The 19515-nt window shown below is 35.7% G+C and overlaps 2 protein-coding genes across 2 annotated transcripts in view; both read right to left on the bottom strand.

Annotated features, from left to right (window-relative positions):
- The window catches only part of LOC132546062 (ADAMTS-like protein 2), a 108142-nt gene that overhangs the window by 13807 nt on the left and 74820 nt on the right, over window positions 1-19515 (bottom strand). The window lies entirely within an intron of this gene.
- Window positions 3054-5916, bottom strand: LOC132546131 (tripartite motif-containing protein 3-like). Its single transcript, XM_060209829.1, has one exon. The coding sequence runs from the start codon at window positions 5781-5783 to the stop codon at window positions 4470-4472; it is 1314 nt and encodes a 437-aa protein (XP_060065812.1). The 5' UTR covers window positions 5784-5916; the 3' UTR covers window positions 3054-4469.

Genomic DNA, 19515 nt, shown 5'->3' with positions numbered 1-19515 from the left:
TTAATGATAATTTTTTTTGCCAAATCCAAAATGGCCACCTGGAAGCTATTTCGTTTCTTTTGCTCAGTCCCAAAAGCAAACGGGCACAAGGAGAGATCAAAGGGAACATACGTATGAAATTTGAGCGACATCCATACCGTACTTCTTCAGAAATAGCAATAACAATAATAACAAAAAATATTAAAAACAATACTAGGCAAAAGCCAAGATGGCTGCCTGTCGGTCATTTTGTTTCACTGATCAGTCCCAAAATTACATGGGCACAACTAGAGACCTGGGGAAACCTACATATGAAATTTGAGAAAGATCATTTCCTGACTTTTCTAGAAACAGCAATAACAAACGTCATTAAAAATCCAAGATGGGTGCCTGTCTGCCACTTTTTTATCAGTCCCGAAAGTGGGTATTGGAAATGACATTTTTTCAAAATTGGAAATAGATGAAAATTTGGTGGAGCGAGATCAGGCAAATAGGGCGAATGCTCAGTCAATTCAAAAAATCGTTAATTGTAGCCATGGTAATGACAGACACATATTTGTTGTTTTCCGTGGCTCTTGAGTTTAATATTTTGATGGATGATATGTGACATTGATTATTTGTCCCGTTTGTAAGTACCATCAGAATACCATCAGCATCCCAGAAAACCGATGCCATTTCCTTTCCAACTGATGGTACTGTCTTTGCCTTCTTTGGAGGGAGTGAACCAGGGCGCTTCTATTGTTTATACTGTAGTTTGGCCTCTGGGGGTGAAGTGATGGACCCACGTTTCATCGTTATTAAAAAAACACTGCAGAAAGTTAGCAGTATCTGCCTCTAATAGGTTCAGATTAGAACATGACAAAGCCCACCTTGTGTGCTTCAAATCAACTGTCAGAAGTCTTGGTACCAAACGGGCCGAGAGCTTTCTCATTGAAGGATCCTGCATAAGAATGGAGTGTAACATTTCCTGTGAAATCCTAACTGTACTGGTTATATATCTCTCTCTAACTCGCCTGTCAGCCATAACAGTATCATGGATTTTATTGACCATTTCTTCATTGAATGATGGTGTTTGTAGAACTTCCAATCTAGCTTTAAAACTTTGGCTTTGCCGATTTCCAGTTTCCTAACATCTCTTCAGAGACCTACAAAATGTTGTAGGACGCTCCTCCTTTGTTAACTCTAAAGCTCATACTTAATTTTATAATCAAGCAACATTAAAATGCGCGTCTTTGTTCGCTCGTCTGAGGCCTGAAATAAGATGAAACAGCAGGGCCGCTTGACCGAAATGATTGCTCAGTTTCCAACAATTACAGACAAGCAATGCAATGGTACATTGTATATCCCAAAAAAGTACAAGTGAAAAACTACGTAAGAAGTACAGGACAGGAAAATTCATCACTCTCCTTATAACTATCAGGAAACAGTGGATGGTTTTAGAATATTGGAAAGTTAGGTTAGAAGTAAAGGACAGGAAAATTCCATCACTCTCCTTCTAACTATCAGGAAACAGTGGTGGTTTTAGAATATTGGAAAGTTAGGTTAGAAGTAAAGGACAGGAAAATTCAAACGCTATCCTACTAACCTGCAGGAAACAGTGGATGGTTTGGAATATCTAAATGGTAGAAGTACTGGACAGGAAGCTTCTACCACTATCCAACTAATGACAAGATGATCATTGAATACTAAGAAAAAGTAACAGTGCAGGTTAAGAACGTTCCAACACAATCCAACAATATACGGATAAAGTGGAGAAGCGATTGACGACTGGAAAAAATGTCGACATCGTCTAGCTGTAAATAAAGACTGGGAAAATAAGTCCGAATCAGTAAGAGAATTGTAGAAGCCTTGTGGTGAGACCAAACGGGTGAAGACCTGAAGCATATATGCCATGAATGGTTTTACTTCATGAATAATAGGAGAGAATTTAGCGGTTAGAGTGAGTCAAAGTCTACGAAAAGTCGTTCTCTCCGCATTAAGGCCTTTTGTATTTTGATCAAATGAGTCAAATTACCACAGAAAAGCCTGATCGTAGGAATTCATTTCGGATCCTCCAAACTACCTGATACGGAGCGGTTTGTCACAGTAAATTGTCAGCAACAGACAGACGTACAAAGAACACGTTTTCGGACTATTGCAATTCGAAACCTACATACGACCCAATAGGAACGGTTTATCACTAGTTGTCACCGACAACGATCTCTAATTCGTCATTTTTTTTCTACTTCTTTAGATAAAGACAAGAGGCTCGTGGGCCTTAACGGTCATCTGACTATAAATACCTATATATGAAAGAGACATAACAGGCCTAAAATAAGTTGCTCAACTATTCTAAAGCTTATACATTGTTGGTCCATCAAGACATTTTCTGCAAACTTGAAATCATATTCCTTGTACGTGTACTACACAATTGCCAGTACTCCGGACGTATTGCTTGTTGAAAAAGCAAGTTACAGGCCAAATATGGACTTTGGGTATTGAAAGATGTTGCTTAAACATTTTAGCACATTTGACCAAAGTGATCTTGAAAGCTGGTCCAATATCAGCACCTTGGGCCTTTTGGTCAGTTAAAGATTTTAAAACATTTGATCACTGTGACCTTGAAAGTGAGTCAATGGCATTCATACTAAGAGTTTGTAGCCCTACATTATAGTATGCTACAGACCTAATATCATCATCCTGGGCATTTCGGTTATTGACAGGAAGTTGCCTTAGCATCTCAGTACATTTGACCACTGTGACCTTTAAAGTTGTCCAATACCAGCAGACCAAACTTGGTTTAAATCCACTCAAGCATTCCAAAGTCCCTAAGGGTCAAATAAAAATTCTGCATTTAAGAAATGATGACCCCTACCCAATGATGCATCAGACCAAATTTGGTTGAAAGCCATCTCATACAGAAAGAGAAGTAGGGTTTTAAAGAAATAGTTTACGTACGACGATGGACGAAGCACGATGACTATAGGTTAACTTGACTCTTCGGGTCAAATGACCTAAAAAATAAGAAATAGGTTACAATTTTGATTAGTAACTTTTTCAAACGAATATTTATACAATAAACAATGTGCAAACATTATAATGATTATTAAAGTTTAAAACAAAAGTTGACATAATAATTTGTTTCATGAAGTTCTCCGTTTACGCCTCTGCATTCTTAAATAACGGTATAGGAAAAATACAATAACAAAGATTAAGCAATTAAATATTATCTATAGTACAGTTAACACATTATTAAATTTAAGCTTTATTTTGGTATACATTCTAGGAATATCCAATGCGCTTTAAAACGAAATATACATAAAGTCGATGAGTTCAGTCCATAATATATGAAAATTAGCATAGCTCGAAGTCAAATACTGTTTTTACATGATAACAGATTTACCATCCCCTCAATATAACAAAAATGTAATTACCACCTATAAACAATGATATTTATGCTCAGTGACTGTCATGTTTATTAGAGGACTGTATCTTTCTAGCAGTGGAATTTCTGTCTTTCAAGGTTTACCCGACAATATTGTAATCGTTTATCTTAGAAACGGGATGATCGCCAAAAGTGCAAGTAAGTAGCATATCAAACGCCGTGTATATCACCAATCAATAAATTAGCTTCATCTGATTTCTACTTTTGATACAAATTACCACGTTTCACAAAAGTGAACCCGAACTCTATGCAGAGACAAGTAGTATAGAAGAAGATAAAGGAAGGAAAGACAGACACAACGTAAAAGAATTGTCCCCCGATTCTCTCTGGTGATAATAAAACAGAAGTCCTTTCTTCAAAATCCGCCGAACAAAAGACTGCAATTTGAACGGTGTCATCAGAAGTTTGGTAAAGCGCTTCCATCTCATTAAACACCTTCTGATTTTACAACAACTTGATTGCTTATTATGACACCGTACTCTTTATCAAGTTAAATCACAAACGTAATAATTGTGATTTCATCGCAGTTCTAGGCGAAAAAAAAAAACCCACTGTGGGCATAAAGAAATTAGTCAGGACGTTCGTTCACTCAGGCAGGTGAATGAAGTACAAAATAGGTATGATCTACACGGAACATACTACAATAACACCAATGTTATAAGCTAGGCTACCGAATATTTCTCAAAACAGCTAGGGACATTGATAGGGAGATGCTATAACCCCTCTTTCTTCACGCAAGCCAAATTTGCTTACGTAAAGTCAACTTTATGTGAATCCTTTGAAAAAAAACATGACAATCCTGACAGGTTAACAAACCTTCAATTTTATGCTATAGTCAGACCAAAACATTTGAAACTTTTGAAAGTATATGAAGGCATGTGTGTACAACGAGAAGATATTAAATAGCGAAATGATAAAAGTCGTTTTTCAGAAGCGGATTTTAAGACTGATGAAAGATGTTCTTCGGAAGTTTCACTTTTCGGATGCAAATTAATCTAACAATAACAGGAAAGCTCGATAAAGGATTGGTTAATTGTTCGCAGTTGTCACCATCCGTCAGTGGTTCTTAACGTTGCTCTACATCACTCATTGGCCGATCAAACACATTGACGTAGTTGGAAATCTTGTACACGTTAACTTTTCCTTGGGTTTTATCTCCAACCCAGAGGGTTTCCGAAGGACCACACGCAACCAGAAACGGGTTATACAGTGATTCTTTGTCCTCTAAAACCATGAATCCGCGGAACGAACCATTGTGGTCCAGTACAAATACTGACGATGTTGCTTCATCCACAACGACAACGTTTCCTTCCGTATCACATGACAGACCACCCGGATTTAAAGTGGACCGAGGCGAGTCGTCACCCAGAATCGATCTAAGGTATACGTGTTCACTACCTCTCCCTTTAAAATCACAGATATGTGGCCCATCAGCCGATATAATCGATACTGTCCTCCTATCAACGTCGGTAAAACATATGCGATTTTCATACGTATTCACAGAAACACAGGCCGGTTGAAATGTCATATATTCGTCACCAATCCGTTTTAAGACCGACCCAGTGCTAGAGAGCAATAACAGCTGTCCATATTCATTTCTGATGCTGGAGGAACCGGAAGTGTTCACCCCAGCAACAGCTAAGCGTCCGTCTAGCAGAGACGCCATGTCATTTCCCCTGAAATCAACAAGTGACGTAAACGTTGAGTACGTATTCGATCTTGTACAGTAGGTTAAAATCTGGTTAATGTCACTTGCTAACAGAAGTAATGTCTCTTCCCCTCTAAGAACAACATCGTGAATGTTTACACGAGGTATTACATTATACCGAGTTAAAAGATAGCCATTGGTTGTAATTACATTGATAACGTTACTACAGTCAGCAACTACCAGACAATTGTCGCTAGGAGTTGAACAAAGACACGAAATCATTCGCGCTCCTTCCAGGACTTTGCTTGAAAGGAACGTGCAGTGACGGTCAGTCTTACTATCGTTTCGTGGAAACCTCAATGTTCGCTCTGAAGTCCATTGTTCCATTACCGTACAGTCATCTTCGTCAACCTCCCCGTCCTCCTCTAAATCATCCATGAGAACGGTACTAGCACCATCGTCACCGGATTCTTGGTCAAGACCTGCCTTCTTGTGTTCCCTACGGGAAGGTAACCTACTATCACGGACAAAATAATTATTAGGATAGCCTGCTATCCCTTCGGATGCCAGGTTATTTTGTGTTCGGCACAAGGGACACGAGAAGTGTTTCTTACTTTGATGATCGGCAGATCTGACGAGTCCCTCTAAGCAAGTTTTACAGAAGGTATGACAACATCGCAATAGCTTAGGCTCTTTGAAAGTATCCAAACAAACAGAACAGGCATCATCCATTCTTAACACTAGTGCTGGTTTGTATCAAAATATTCTTGATCGCATACAAAATATTACACGTGAAGTGTCTAATGCACGTCATGTTTTCGGAATATAAAACTCATTCTTCTCGCCGACATATTAAATTGTGTATCATTCTGAAACAAAATTAAAGCACATAAGTATATACATCAACAAAATAATTTAACGCTGTTAAAATCATATAACGCGAAAGACTTTTATGCTGTATATTCATACGAAATTACAGAGAGACACCTTGATAATGCAGTACTCCATCATAATATGATTTAAACTTATCTCGCTATGTTTATTTCTTTATAAGGTAAACATATAAAAAGGATAGGTTCATGTGATGTTTTGATGGGTTTGATATGTATCTTGCAACCTCCATACTGAGCTGTGCCGAGTCCAATACGTGCGAGGATTTATAGGTCATTTTGTTTGGGGGGGGGGGGGGGTTGTTTAAAACGTAGCAATGGAGAAAGGAAAGCATATACCTTTAATATGTTGCAATTATAAAACTGATTTTTTCGTAGTTATTTTTAAAAAATCAAATTGGATCTCTCTTGAACGTTGATAAGGCCTTCAAACGCCTTGTGCGTTGATAACTAATGTATTTTTGTTTTGGAAACCCACTTATTAGAAGCCATCGTTACATAATATCACCTTTGCTTTGACGCTCAACTTTTGACTCCCTGTTGCTCAACAAGTACACGGTTTGTTGTAAATATATTTTTTGTGGATATGTATCTTGTTTTGTTTCTTTCTCTTCCTATTTTGAATGTACTGCTTGAGCTGTGTAGATCATTTGGCTCAATCACGGATTGTCGTCGTTTTTAACTTTTTCAATTTAATTTTCAATTTTCAAATTTTGAAAATGGGTAATGGTTACATGGATCAGAGGGTTTCCTCCAATGCACTCTTAGATATATATACGTAGACAGAGTATATAAAGGGTTCCATAAAATATGTAACGAGGAATTTGAATGAATTATCTCTTTGTAAATTGTAGTGTATTCATGTTCAAGTTTTGGAATATTTTGTAACTTCCGTCACGCGAGATAAATTGATATATCTATTTATATTTATAGATTTATCAATTTATCTATAGGACTCTGGTTTACAAAACCATTATTTGATTTAGGAGTACCATTTTGCTGTGTACTGTAACATGATGATATGGTTTGAGCATAATCAAAGTGTTGAGTTGCTGAACACTGAAATATTGATCTTCAGATACTTCACATATCTACGCCTTCAGAAATGTATCGCTTTTTGGATATATTCTGATATGGCTTTTTTGCCTTCATAAGATATTTCGCAACGATTACTAGTCGAGGTTTCAAGTAAGTTTTTATATCCTAACTCAGTAAAGATTGAAATAAATTGATATTATGCTTGTCTCAAATGCCATTTATATTCCAACAAGTGATAGAGATGCTCTTTTCATCATTTCTTAAATTAAATGAACTGATATATATTATACTAAACTATCCAAAAGAATACAGTGAAAGAAAATGTTATAAATTGGTATTAATTCTTAATCTACATTCTTAACATTGCCAAAAGTGTCGGACAAGAGACGACTGTCCAATCAGGTATATAGGAATGTGAGGTGAGATCGATACATGAATTGATACGTGGTGAAAAAATCTAAATATTTCAGATGACCTGATTTTTTTTTTTCATATTTATTTTATTTTTCAAGGCATTTTAAACATACAGATAAACAACCTTGCACACCTCACACACCATAGCAATTATACACCTCATGCATCCTATCATTGTGCAATCATCATCATCATCATCATCATCACCATTCCTTGTACAATCAACAACATCATCATCACCCCATATACAAACATCATCTTCATCCCTTGTTCAATCATCATCATCATTTTAACTAGATATACAAGTACACAAACTTTCACATCCACACATACCACAAAATGAGAAAAGAAAAAATAACTATTCGAAAATGTATTGAAATGGAGAGAGTAAATAATACAGGGAGAGAGAGAGAGAGATGGGGAGGGGGGGGAGAGATAGGGAAGGAGAGAGAGAGGGAGAGAGAGAGATGGGGAGGGGGAGATGGGGAGGGAGATAGAGGGAGAGAGAATGAGAGAGAGAGTTTACTGGGCTAGAGGTGAGATCTGATTTAATCATCCAAAAAATCAAAACAAAAAGTTAGCGTCTGGTGGGATAAAATAAATTTCTCGGAAGAACTACTAAATGTAAATGAACAACCAAGAGAAATACAAATTATTCTATAAATATATACCTGTATACAATGAAAAGATATCAAAGCTCTTAAAATGTACCCTGGAAATTCACAAATATATTAACAGATGAATTAGTCTGAGATTTCTAACAATTTCTCCTATTTTATCCATTCAGCCCTAAACTTCTGTTGGGAAAGTTCCCCTTCACTATAAGCAATACTTTTTTGACACATATAATACTCTTTAATTGAACTGATTAAAACTGTCAGATTTAAGGCTTTATGTAGACATCTTGTTTTGTATATGTAAAATTTGATTAAAATCAAAATTCCATTATCTGTCTTATTACCTATATCATTGCCATTATGTAACAAATTACCAAAGAGAAATCTTTGTTTATTAAAAGAAAATGGGATAAGGAGTGCATCAAAAAGGGTTTCTAAACTTTGTAGTAATGTTTGTGTTTCATGGCACTCCCATAGAACATGAATAATTGTTTCCCGTTCCATATTACAAAGGTTACACATAGGACTATTAGTTATACCAGCTTTAAACAAAAATGAATTAGTTGTTAATATATGTTGTATTATCCTATGTTGAAACCACTGTAGTTTGGTGTTTCTTGTAACTATGAAGGGAGTTATATAAATGTCAGACCAGTTCAATTCATTATCTTCAATTCATTATCTTCAATTCAATTCATTATCTCCCATTTTTTTCTACCAGCAGAAATAATCACTTTTTTATGATCAGGTTATAAATATCCCTACAACCTCTAGTTTAAGAAAAAGGCAATGTTATTTGGAATTAGCGGGTAAACAATTAATTGCTTCTCAAATTCAATATTGCTTTTCTGCAAATATACCTTGACAGAAGAAATTAAACCCTGATATTGAAGAAAGTTAGTATTGACACTGTGCATCTCTTTGAATTCTTGAAAAGTGTAAAACAATAATGTATTGTGATCTTTTACAAGATCATTTACAATTGTTACCCCTCTGTTGTACCAATCTTTATAGAAAACTGACTTTTTTCCAATAGCAAAATTTCTATTGTGCCACAATGGCATTCTTAAGATAAACTTTTCTTGCATTTTTTTAACTCCCTCAGAATCATTAAGTCTTACCCAAGCTTTGAATACATCTTTCCCAAATTTGTTCTTACAGTTTTTCAAACACTCTTGAATATACCCACTCCCAAATCTAGAAAGTTTTTGTAAATCAAATAGCAAATTTAAAACTAATTGTCACTTAGATGGCTTCTGAATTAATCGTCTAATCCAACTCAATTTCAAATAATCTATAAATACCTTAATGTTTACCATTTTGAGTCCTCCCTCATGATAATTCTGAGACATAATATCTCTTTTTATTTTATCTACCTTACTATTCCATATAAAGCTATAAAAAATGGAGTTAATGTTCTGCAAGAAGTGTTCATCAGGGTTTGGTATTGATACAAATAAATTATTTAATTGTGAGAGCAGGAGAGATTTGATCAGAACTATTTTCCCAATGGGTGTAAGACTTCTTCTACTCCAAGTCTTAATAAGTGTCTTAAGCTTAACTAATTTTTTGTCAAAGTTAATTTTGGGAATTTCTTGTAGATTCACAATAAAATCTATTCCTAGAAGTGTAAATTTATTCCGTCCCCACTGTAAGTTCAAATCAGGTAAAAAGGTATCACTACTATAAATTTCATTCCCGATCCAAATAACCTGAGTTTTATCAATATTAAGTTTCAACCCAGATATTTTTGCAAACTTATCCAATTCAACAATAGATTCTTTCAGGGAAATTTCTGAGCCATCTAATATAAGGGTGGTGTCGTCGGCATATTGTGAAATGAGAACTGGACAACTATTAACCTCTATACCCTTAATTCTATTATTATTTCTGAATCTAATACCTAGCATTTCTACACATAGAATAAAAATATACGGAGCTATTGGGTCGCCTTGACAACAGCCTCTTTTGACATTAACAACAGATGACAGGTTACCCCCCTGATTTACAGTAGCTGATACATTAGTATGTGAAACCTTAACCCATTTTCGAATATCTAGACCCAAATTCAAATAACTAAATACCTTGTCAACATATTTCCACGAAACCGAATCAAAAGCTTTCTCAAAATCTAACATTAAAAGCATTCCTGGGATATTCATATCTTCAGTTGCATGATATCGTATACCAGTCGCGTGTTTTCCCCAATGTAACAGCCTGAAATAAATCCTGTTTGATCTTCACATATTAACTTATTTAAAACTGACCTTATTCTACCTGCTATACAACCTGAAGCAATTTAATAACTAATATCTCCCCTTATCTCCCTTCGGAAATACATGTAATAACACCCTGTCTTTGCGTTACAGAAAGGATACCGTTTTTATATCCCCAGTTTACAGATCTTACAATGAAAACCCCTAACTGCTTCCAAAAACATTTTAAAAATTCAACTGTATAACCATCCGTACCAGGACTTTTGTTATTTTTCATTTTCTGCCTCACTATTGTCTAATTTTGGGACCTCAAAGGTGTCCAAATATTCAGTTAAATCAATATCTTCTATTTCAGAGGTGTCATTATATAAACTTTCATAAAAACAGCGAACCTCCTCTAGAATATCCTCTTGGCGTGTTATTACAGTATTCCCTTTCTCTATTTTTGGTATTATTTTTGAAACAAAATTTCTGTTTTCTAAATTGAAAAAATATTTTGTTGGTTTTTTCCCCTTCTTCCTGCCATCTAGCTCTTGATCTTATTACACTACCTTTAACTTTCTTAATTCTAATGTTTTCCAACTCTTTTTTCTTCTTAACATCTAATTCTTCAACATCTACTTGCTCTTGTTTCTCCATGTACTGAATAGTGTTCCTAAGTAAATCTTCATTTCTGTTCTGCACTTTCTTTCCATATGATGAATATGATATTATTTTCCCCCTAATTACCATGAGTAAGGTTTCAAGAAAAAGTTGGTCATCAATCATAGATTCAATATCTGTATCTAAATTAGTATGTAAAGCAGTTTAGTTGTATACCGGAAGACAATACTGGCTTTTTGTATGTAAAATCACTTTTTTGGACTAATTTCAAGTATTCTTCATCATATAAAAGAGATGAATTAAATTTCCACAATCTCTTACCCCTTATGAATTCACTAAATTTTAACTTAATTAAAGAAAACAAATGATCGGATCTGTATCCTGGTTCTATAACTGAACTTAAAACGCTTGATAACAAGTTTTCTGATATATCTAAGCGTGCTTGTTTCAATGGGGTCTTTTTCCTCCAAGTGTATCTTTTACTATCTGAATGTAATTACCTATAAATATCAACAAGACAATAACTATCAATAATTTCTAGCAGTTTCTGTCTAGCTTTCTGATTATTAACATTTTTATAACCCCTATCATAGTCTAACTCTGGATTTAGAACCAGGTTAAAATCCTCGCATATAATAAACTTATCATTACCAAAATCGTCAATAGTGTCTACTAGAATATCAAAAAAATTTGGCGCGTCTGTGTTTGGCCCATACATTACAGTGATATAAGTGTAAATTCTTGTACCTTCTATTAAAATATCAAGTGCTAAAAAGTTTCTTGATAAGTCCCTCATTTCTTTATTTACCTTAATTTCACAGTTATTGTTCAACATAATAGCCACCCCTCTACAATTCGACTTAAAAAAAGAGTTGAAATAACAATCAAAACCCCATTCGTTTCTAAGAAAATTCTGGTTTTCTTCAGTAAAATGTGTGTCCTGCAAACAGAAAATAGAAAGTCTCTTAGATTTTAAGTATGAGAAAACGTCTTTCCTTTTAGTTATATCCCCGAGACCCTGGCAGTTTGCTGACAGAATAAATACCCCTTCCATCACGTAACGTTTCCAAATAACAATAGAAAATACTCTAGCCAAGCAACAGAGAAAGTAAAGAGAAAGAAAAGATATAAACATAGAGAACTAAGAAACATGTTTTGATGGTCAAAATCAAAATACAACTGTCTACTCACCTACAAATACATAAAAAAAGAGAGAGGATAACCCCCGAGGACCGGCGGAAGTAAAATGAAAACCGGAAGTAGTATACTACTATTTAGAAACCTCTCAAACGTTCAGGAATTTTCAAAAAATACACTCAATACTATATAAGATAAAGGAAGAATTCTTGTTAAGCATTATCACTTTTCCGTATTTAATAATAAATGTACACATGATCAAATCAATGGAGGAAAAGTAAATAAAAATATACTAATGACAATTATTATGTCTATGATAAAAAAACTAAACTTACCAGTTTACAATAATTTAGACATACTAATTGTAATTAGTAAATCGGATCGATACACCAGAGAAAGTCCATCTCTGGCGGTTCTCAAAACGTACCTGATTTTTACCCTTAACTGTAACCTTATAGTTGACCTTGACCTATGACTTTATGGTTGACCTTGACCAATAAATTAGTACCCATTTTTAACGATGGATATTACGTGATAAGCGAAATATATATATATATATATGATGAAAATATCAACAGCTCAGTGTCCGGTTCAATATATGAGGATAATAATCAGAAACACGAACACTTAAATGCACATCGTGTTTCTGATTATTAGAATAACTTAAAACAACACGTCGAATTAAGCATTAGCGGTTTCGTTCCTGAATCTTCAGAATTCCATATTCAGGAATGAAAGCGCTAATGCTTAATTCACCGGACACTGAGAATTCAACTTTTATATTTCAATTAACGACCGATATATCCATATAAAATGTATCATGTGTTTTGTTTTTAGATCAAATAAATCGCTGGAAGACACTATATCTAATACAATGTAGCTGATACCACCAACAAAATATATCTAATTCACACAAATTCAAAACAAATATAATTTATAAATATACGTATCTACAAATAGTTGAATAGACTGTATGTCTAGCTTTTACAATTTAAAAGATTACGAACCCACAATATTGGAATAATAATAATAATAATAAGAAGAAGAAGAAGAAGAAGAAGAAGAAGAATAAGAAGAAGAAGAAGAAGAAGAAGAAGAAGAAGAAGAAGAAGAAGAAGAAGAAGAAGAAGAAGAAAGAAGAAGAAGAAGAATATATGCTAGCCCGGAATTCCTATCTTATATTCAAGTTGTACACGTAACAGTCAAAACTTAAGTTTATTTCAATGGTTGTATAATAATCAGTTATGATATGATTACTGAGACAATCAATACTAGCTATGAACCTGTAGTTTAACTGGTTGATATTTGTCGTACAGTAACCATACTGTGTTGTAAGCCTTCAGTTCAGTATTTTGTATTAACTCCGTTCACATAAACGACAACACGGATGTATTTAGTAAGACTTATAGCGAAGGGGCACTTGCTTGAATAATTGTATATAACAGGACGGAATGCTGGTTTGTTAACACACTGCGAGATTAGGAATGTTATCATTATGTCAATATGGAATTTTTATCACCTTCAGAATCACGAATTTACTTAAAACTAACTTATTCTTTATAAAGGTACTTGATGAAGTCTATTAATAAAGTTGTAGTTAAGTCGTAGTTTCAAGTTTTCTATTGATAAAGTTGTATCATGACTGCAGTGTAGGTGTATTGTCGTACATGTATTTATACATTAATACAGATATCTAGGTATATTCCAGACAATAAACAGTTATTAGAATGACTTGAAATGCCTGTATGGCGATGATTAAACAGTTACTATTTATGGTAGATTAAAGTACAAAACATTACGAACATTTTCAAAACAAAACGGTACCCACCTTACATGAAATTGTTGAGCAATATGGCCGCCATTTTAACCCTACTTTCGTTTTCGGTATGTTTATAGTTGTAACCGTAACCGAGGCTACACGTCATTAGTGTCACAAAATATAAATGAGTTCAGTTAGTGCACTGCGCATGTTTAGTTTGATATAAATTCGATCATTCTTAAAGAACTGGTTCCGTAATCGATACAGCATTTAGTGTATGTATTTAGACTACAAAATAGAGAGATAAGATGTCCTGAAATTATCTTGAAATGTTTTGATGAAGTATTAAAGACAATATCTTGTAATATTAAAACAATATTGAGAACCACTCCTTATGAAGTGCTTACGTAATATCATACATGTAGGCATATCACTATAAATGACTGGTACACGTTTACGTGTATAGATAAATGTGTATATTTCTCTTATATTGGTTCGTTCATAAGCAGTTGTGCATAGTTTGTGTATTTTATACACATTATCAGTGTATCATATATAGGTATGCAGAGACATATAACACACGGAGTATGTGAGTGATTCATACACAACTCGCTTCTGTCAGTCAAATGGACTTATAATGAGAATGTTACAGACATCGTTACAAAGGTATGTTTACTGTACACAATACAACTGATTGTAAGCAAATGTGTACAGTGATTTCCTACAGAAACATTTTTTAAACAATTGACACACCGATATATTTAACGAAACGCTGTCAAACATGACGGGGTGATGGGGGAGGTGGGGGGAGCTATCCAAAAAGACAAATTCTTCCTTGATGGACACCGGTTCAAAAGGACAGAGTATTCCTTGGCGGGGGACATCCATTCCAAAAGGATACATCCTTACCTCATGGAACACACTTGTAACACCTCTCAAAAAGGGCCAATTCATTCATCACGGAGGACACCAGTCCAAAAGAACAACGCCTTTCCTCTCGAGTGACACCAGTTCAAAAGGCCTAATTCTGGCATATCGGGTAACATCGCAAGCAAAAGGACGGACCCTTTCTTCACGAGGACCGTCAGTCAAAAAGGACAAGTCCTTTCCTGTCGGGTAACACAGGTCCCAAAAGCAAACCATTTCTCCCGTGGGGTGTCTGTCCAAAAGGACCATTTCATACCAGATGCGGCAATGGTCTGAAAGGGGACGAGGACGTGGGTCCGAAAAGGGAGGGGGGGCCAACGGTCTATCTCTATGGTGTCCTTTGTTGTCTTCAATTCAGTTTCTTCAACATAGATAGACATCTTCCCTCGCGTGTGTAGACATCAATGCAATGATTAAATACCGCTTTTAAACAATATATATTAATTATAAGTGTATTATGGCATGTTTGGCACGAAGTTGGAGTCTTTTTAAGAGTTCATTTCAGTTTCTAAAGATGAGAACACCGTACAGGATATAGACACGCAAACTTGAAATGGTGATGAATTTGAAAAACAAAAGCACTTTGGACGTTTGCTTTCCGATGTTTACCGACATATCCCAGTGGTATCTAGGGCATCTCTAGGTCGATTGTACGCAAAGTTAACTGTTTATGCTTAAACAGAGTCCACTTTTCATATTGTTCGACCTTTAATAAGCATTGAAATTCAATAATATATACCGAAGTGGTAGGGAAGGAAACCTAGACCCGTGCTCCAGATATAAGATAAACCTATTAAATTAATCCACCTACATACAGTAGAGACTGATTTCAGACAAAATCGTTCGGTACAGTCGAGTGACATCGAAACGTGACTTTATCTTCGGAGATATTCTCACGATGTTATAAAGGGTTTAAAGGGCAACTGGGTAGAACAAAATTGTAATTTAAACTCCAATTTCAACAAGATCCCAACATTATTAGGTCCTTTGTTCTGCAGTCGATTTTTCTTTCCTTTTTTATTTCTCTTTTCTTGCTTTTAATTTGCATGAAATTTGAAAATTCCTCTAGTTAAACACAATATGTTCATCTGTTGGCTATTTGTTGTTGTTTTTTTTTATGTTTTGTGTTTTTTTTGTTTTCTGATCAGTCAAACATTCTGAAAGTTATAACTAGGGAACACGAGGAACCTACATATTGAATTTGATAAAGATCCATCCAATACTTGTGAAGAACTAAAGATAACAAACTTTCTTTGTCAGAATCCAAGATGGCCGCTTGACAGCCATTTAGTTTCTTTGATCAGTCCAAAATCAAAATGGCACAACTAGGGACAAGTGAAAACTAGATATGAAATTTAAGTAATATCCATTAAGTACTTCTTAAGAAATAGCAACAACAACTTTCATCGTCAAAATCCAACATATTCACCTGTCTGCCATTTTTTTTATCACTCCCAAAATTAAAATTAGGGACCAAGGAACACCTACATATGAAATTAAAAAAGAAAAAATATCCATCCAGGATTTCTCAAGAAATTGCGATAACAAGAATTATTTACGGACTGATGAACAGACGGACAGCCTGACTACTGACCACAGACATAAGGCGAAATAAATAGTTCAACGGTGGAATGATAAAAACAATAAAACAGACTTTTGAAACGACTTGGATTTTTTTTCAGGAATTTCGAATGGTGGGAATTTTCATTGTCAGCAAGGCTGTCCGTATATACATAAGAGCTTATATCTACGATCGTAAAGCAGAGTTCTTATTAGAAATAGCAAATTCTGCTGGATTATTAGAAATAATTACCCTTCCGGAACACCTGTTCTTATCCTTTTTGTGCACATTTTAATAACAGTTTTATATTAGAAGAGTTATTAAGTTTTAAGTCTATGCGGTAGCATCAATTTTTTGTTTTTGTTTTTTTGACCGAATTTTTCTCTCGGCGACAAACCGTTTCGTCAAGCAATCTGCTTATCAATGTTTTTTAATGATATTTTATCACATCGTAATGATAATGTATATTATCGCCATACTAGCGCTTGTCCGTGCCTAATGTTAGTCACGTGATATGGTTTAGGGTAACAACAGATATGATAAAAGACAGTAATTCAAAACACATGTTCAATATAAGTTTAACGTGAAAACTTGAGACCTAAATGCTTAAATCATTATATCAACATACGCTTCCATATCACAACCAATGGAATATCGACCGGATTATGGACGCCGGAACAGAAACATGGGGATAATTCGGAGAGACAATAGGTCATCCCCATGGAAACAAACTTTTGTTACACCGACTCACATAATGTACAGTATTTCTAATACTTGTACGCTTCGCCATTAGAACACTATGGCGCCGCTTTGAACTGGCGGTATCTCTTCAATGCGAGGTACGTCCATATTAGTGATCCTGATATAGGCAAATAACAGTCACCAGAATCGTAATACAGACTCAAGGCGCTGAGACGAGGCCAAACTCAAGGCGCTGAGACGAGGCCAAACTCAAGGCGCTGAGACGAGGCCAAACTCAAGGCGCTGAGACGAGGCCAAACTCAAGGCGCTGAGACGAGGCCAAACTCAAGGCGCTGAGACGAGGCCAAACTCAAGGCGCTGAGATGAGGGCAAACTACGAATAAAATAATTAAAAAAAAAGATTTTGGAAAGAGAACAAGGAGAATAACACCATGTGTTCCGGTCGTGTAAGAACTCTTCAGTTTCATGAATCTCCCTTAATTGCCATTAATTGAAGTGTTCTTTTTAAACTTTCATAACGGTTATAGATATTTCCTGAAGTTAAGGAATATTCGTGAAATTGTAGCCAGCTAAGTACACGTAAAACATTGACAATATAAAATTAGTAATGTTTTGTTCTCAAATGACAACTAAGGGGACAATCTGGCAGGCATCGGCCATGTTTTTTTTCCATATCGAACAAAAAGTTCGAATATTTGCAAATAAGACCTCAAAACCTTCCCATATCAGGCACAACCTGTGTCGCGCAAAATCTTTGATTTTATCTGTCAGCTGTCAATATCTTGGCCAGAATTTGTGATATTTCGAACAAGTAATTGAAAGTCGAATCAGATTGGAGAGGCAGGATGTAACTATATAGAAAAGGGAAAAATACAATAGGAAAATCAAAACCATAGCGTAAAAGAATTTGGTTGAAAGACTATCCATATTGGTTTCGTTGCAGGAATAGATCGAGGTAAGCCGCTGATTTAGGTTTGTATATACTACGGATGTGACCAAGACATTTCTGATCATTAAAAGACAAGATATTTGCAATGTTTCTTAAAGAGTTATCTTACATATTGATGTCTTGAAATATTGCATTTAAACCCAAATTTATGTGCGATGTCCTGTCTCCTTCATGCTCCACGTTTACCTTTGACATTCAGAGAATTTTCCTCCTGTCTCCTTCATGCTCCACGTTTATCATTGACATGTAGAGAATTTCCGTCCTGTCTCCTTCATGCTCCACGTTCATCATTGGCATATAGAGAATTTCCCTCCTGTCTCCTTCATGCTCCACGTTTATCTATGACATATAGAGAATTCTCTCCTGTCTCCTTCATGCTCCACGTTTATCTGACATGTAGAGAATTTCCCTCCTGTCTCCTTCATGCTCCACGTTTATCTTTGACATATAGAGAATTCCCTCCTGTCTCCTTCATGCTCCACGTTTATCTTTGACATAGACAGAATTTACCAGCTGTCTCCTTCATGCTCCACGTTTATCTTTGACATGTAGAGAATTTCCCTCCTGTCTCCTTCATGCTCCACGTTTATCTTTGACATATAGAGAATTCCCTCCTGTCTCCTTCATGCTCCACGTTTATCTTTGACATATTGAGAATTCTCTCCTGTCTCCTTCATGGATCACGTTTATCTTTGACATGTAGAGAATTTCCCTCCTGTCTCCTTCATGCTCCACGTTTATCTTTGACATATAGAGAATTTCCATCCTGTCTCCTTCATGCTCCACGTTTATCTTTGACATATAGAGTATTTCCCTCCCGTCTCCTTCATGCTCCACGTTTATCATTGACATGTAGAGTATTTCCCTCCTGTCTCCTTCATGCTCCACGTTTACCTTTGACATGTAGAGAATTTCCCTCCCGTCTCCTTCATGCTCCACGTTTATCATTGACATATAGAGAATTTCCCTCCTGTCTCCTTCATGCTCCACGTTTATCATTGACATGTAGAGAATTTCCCTCCCGTCTCCTTCATGCTTCACGTTTATCATTGACATGTAGAGTATTTCCCTCCTGTCTCCTTCATACTCCACGTTTATCATTGACATGTAGAGAATTTCCGTCCTGTCTCCTTCATGCTCCACGTTTATCATTGGCATATAGAGAATTTCCCTCCTGTCTCCTTCATGCTCCACGTTTATCTATGACATATAGAGAATTCTCTCCTGTCTCCTTCATGCTCCACGTTTATCTTTGACACGTAGAGAATTTCCCTCCTGTCTCCTTCATGCTCCACGTTTATCTTTGACATATAGAGAATTCCCTCCAGTCTCCTTCATGCTCCACGTTTATCCTTGACATGTAGAGAATTTCCCTCCCGTCTCCTTCATACTCCACGTTTATCATTGACATCTAGAGAATTTCCATTCTGTCTCCTTCATGCTCCACGTTTATCTTTGACATATAGAGAATTTCCGTCCTGTCTCCTTCATGCTCCACGTTTATCTTTGACATGTAGAGAATTTCCCTCCTGTCTCCTTCATGCTCCACGTTTACCTTTGACATGTAGAGAATTTTTCGTTTGTCTCCTTCATGCTCCACGTTTATCTTTGACATATAGAGAATTCCCTCCTGTCTCCTTCATGCTCCACG

Source organism: Ylistrum balloti, unplaced genomic scaffold (assembly GCF_031769215.1).
Source record: "Ylistrum balloti isolate Yb309-2 unplaced genomic scaffold, AGI_CSIRO_Ybal_v1 Utg369874, whole genome shotgun sequence".
In the NCBI taxonomy this organism is placed as follows: Eukaryota; Metazoa; Mollusca; class Bivalvia; order Pectinida; family Pectinidae; genus Ylistrum; species Ylistrum balloti.
This window is presented reverse-complemented; position numbering and strand designations above follow the sequence as displayed.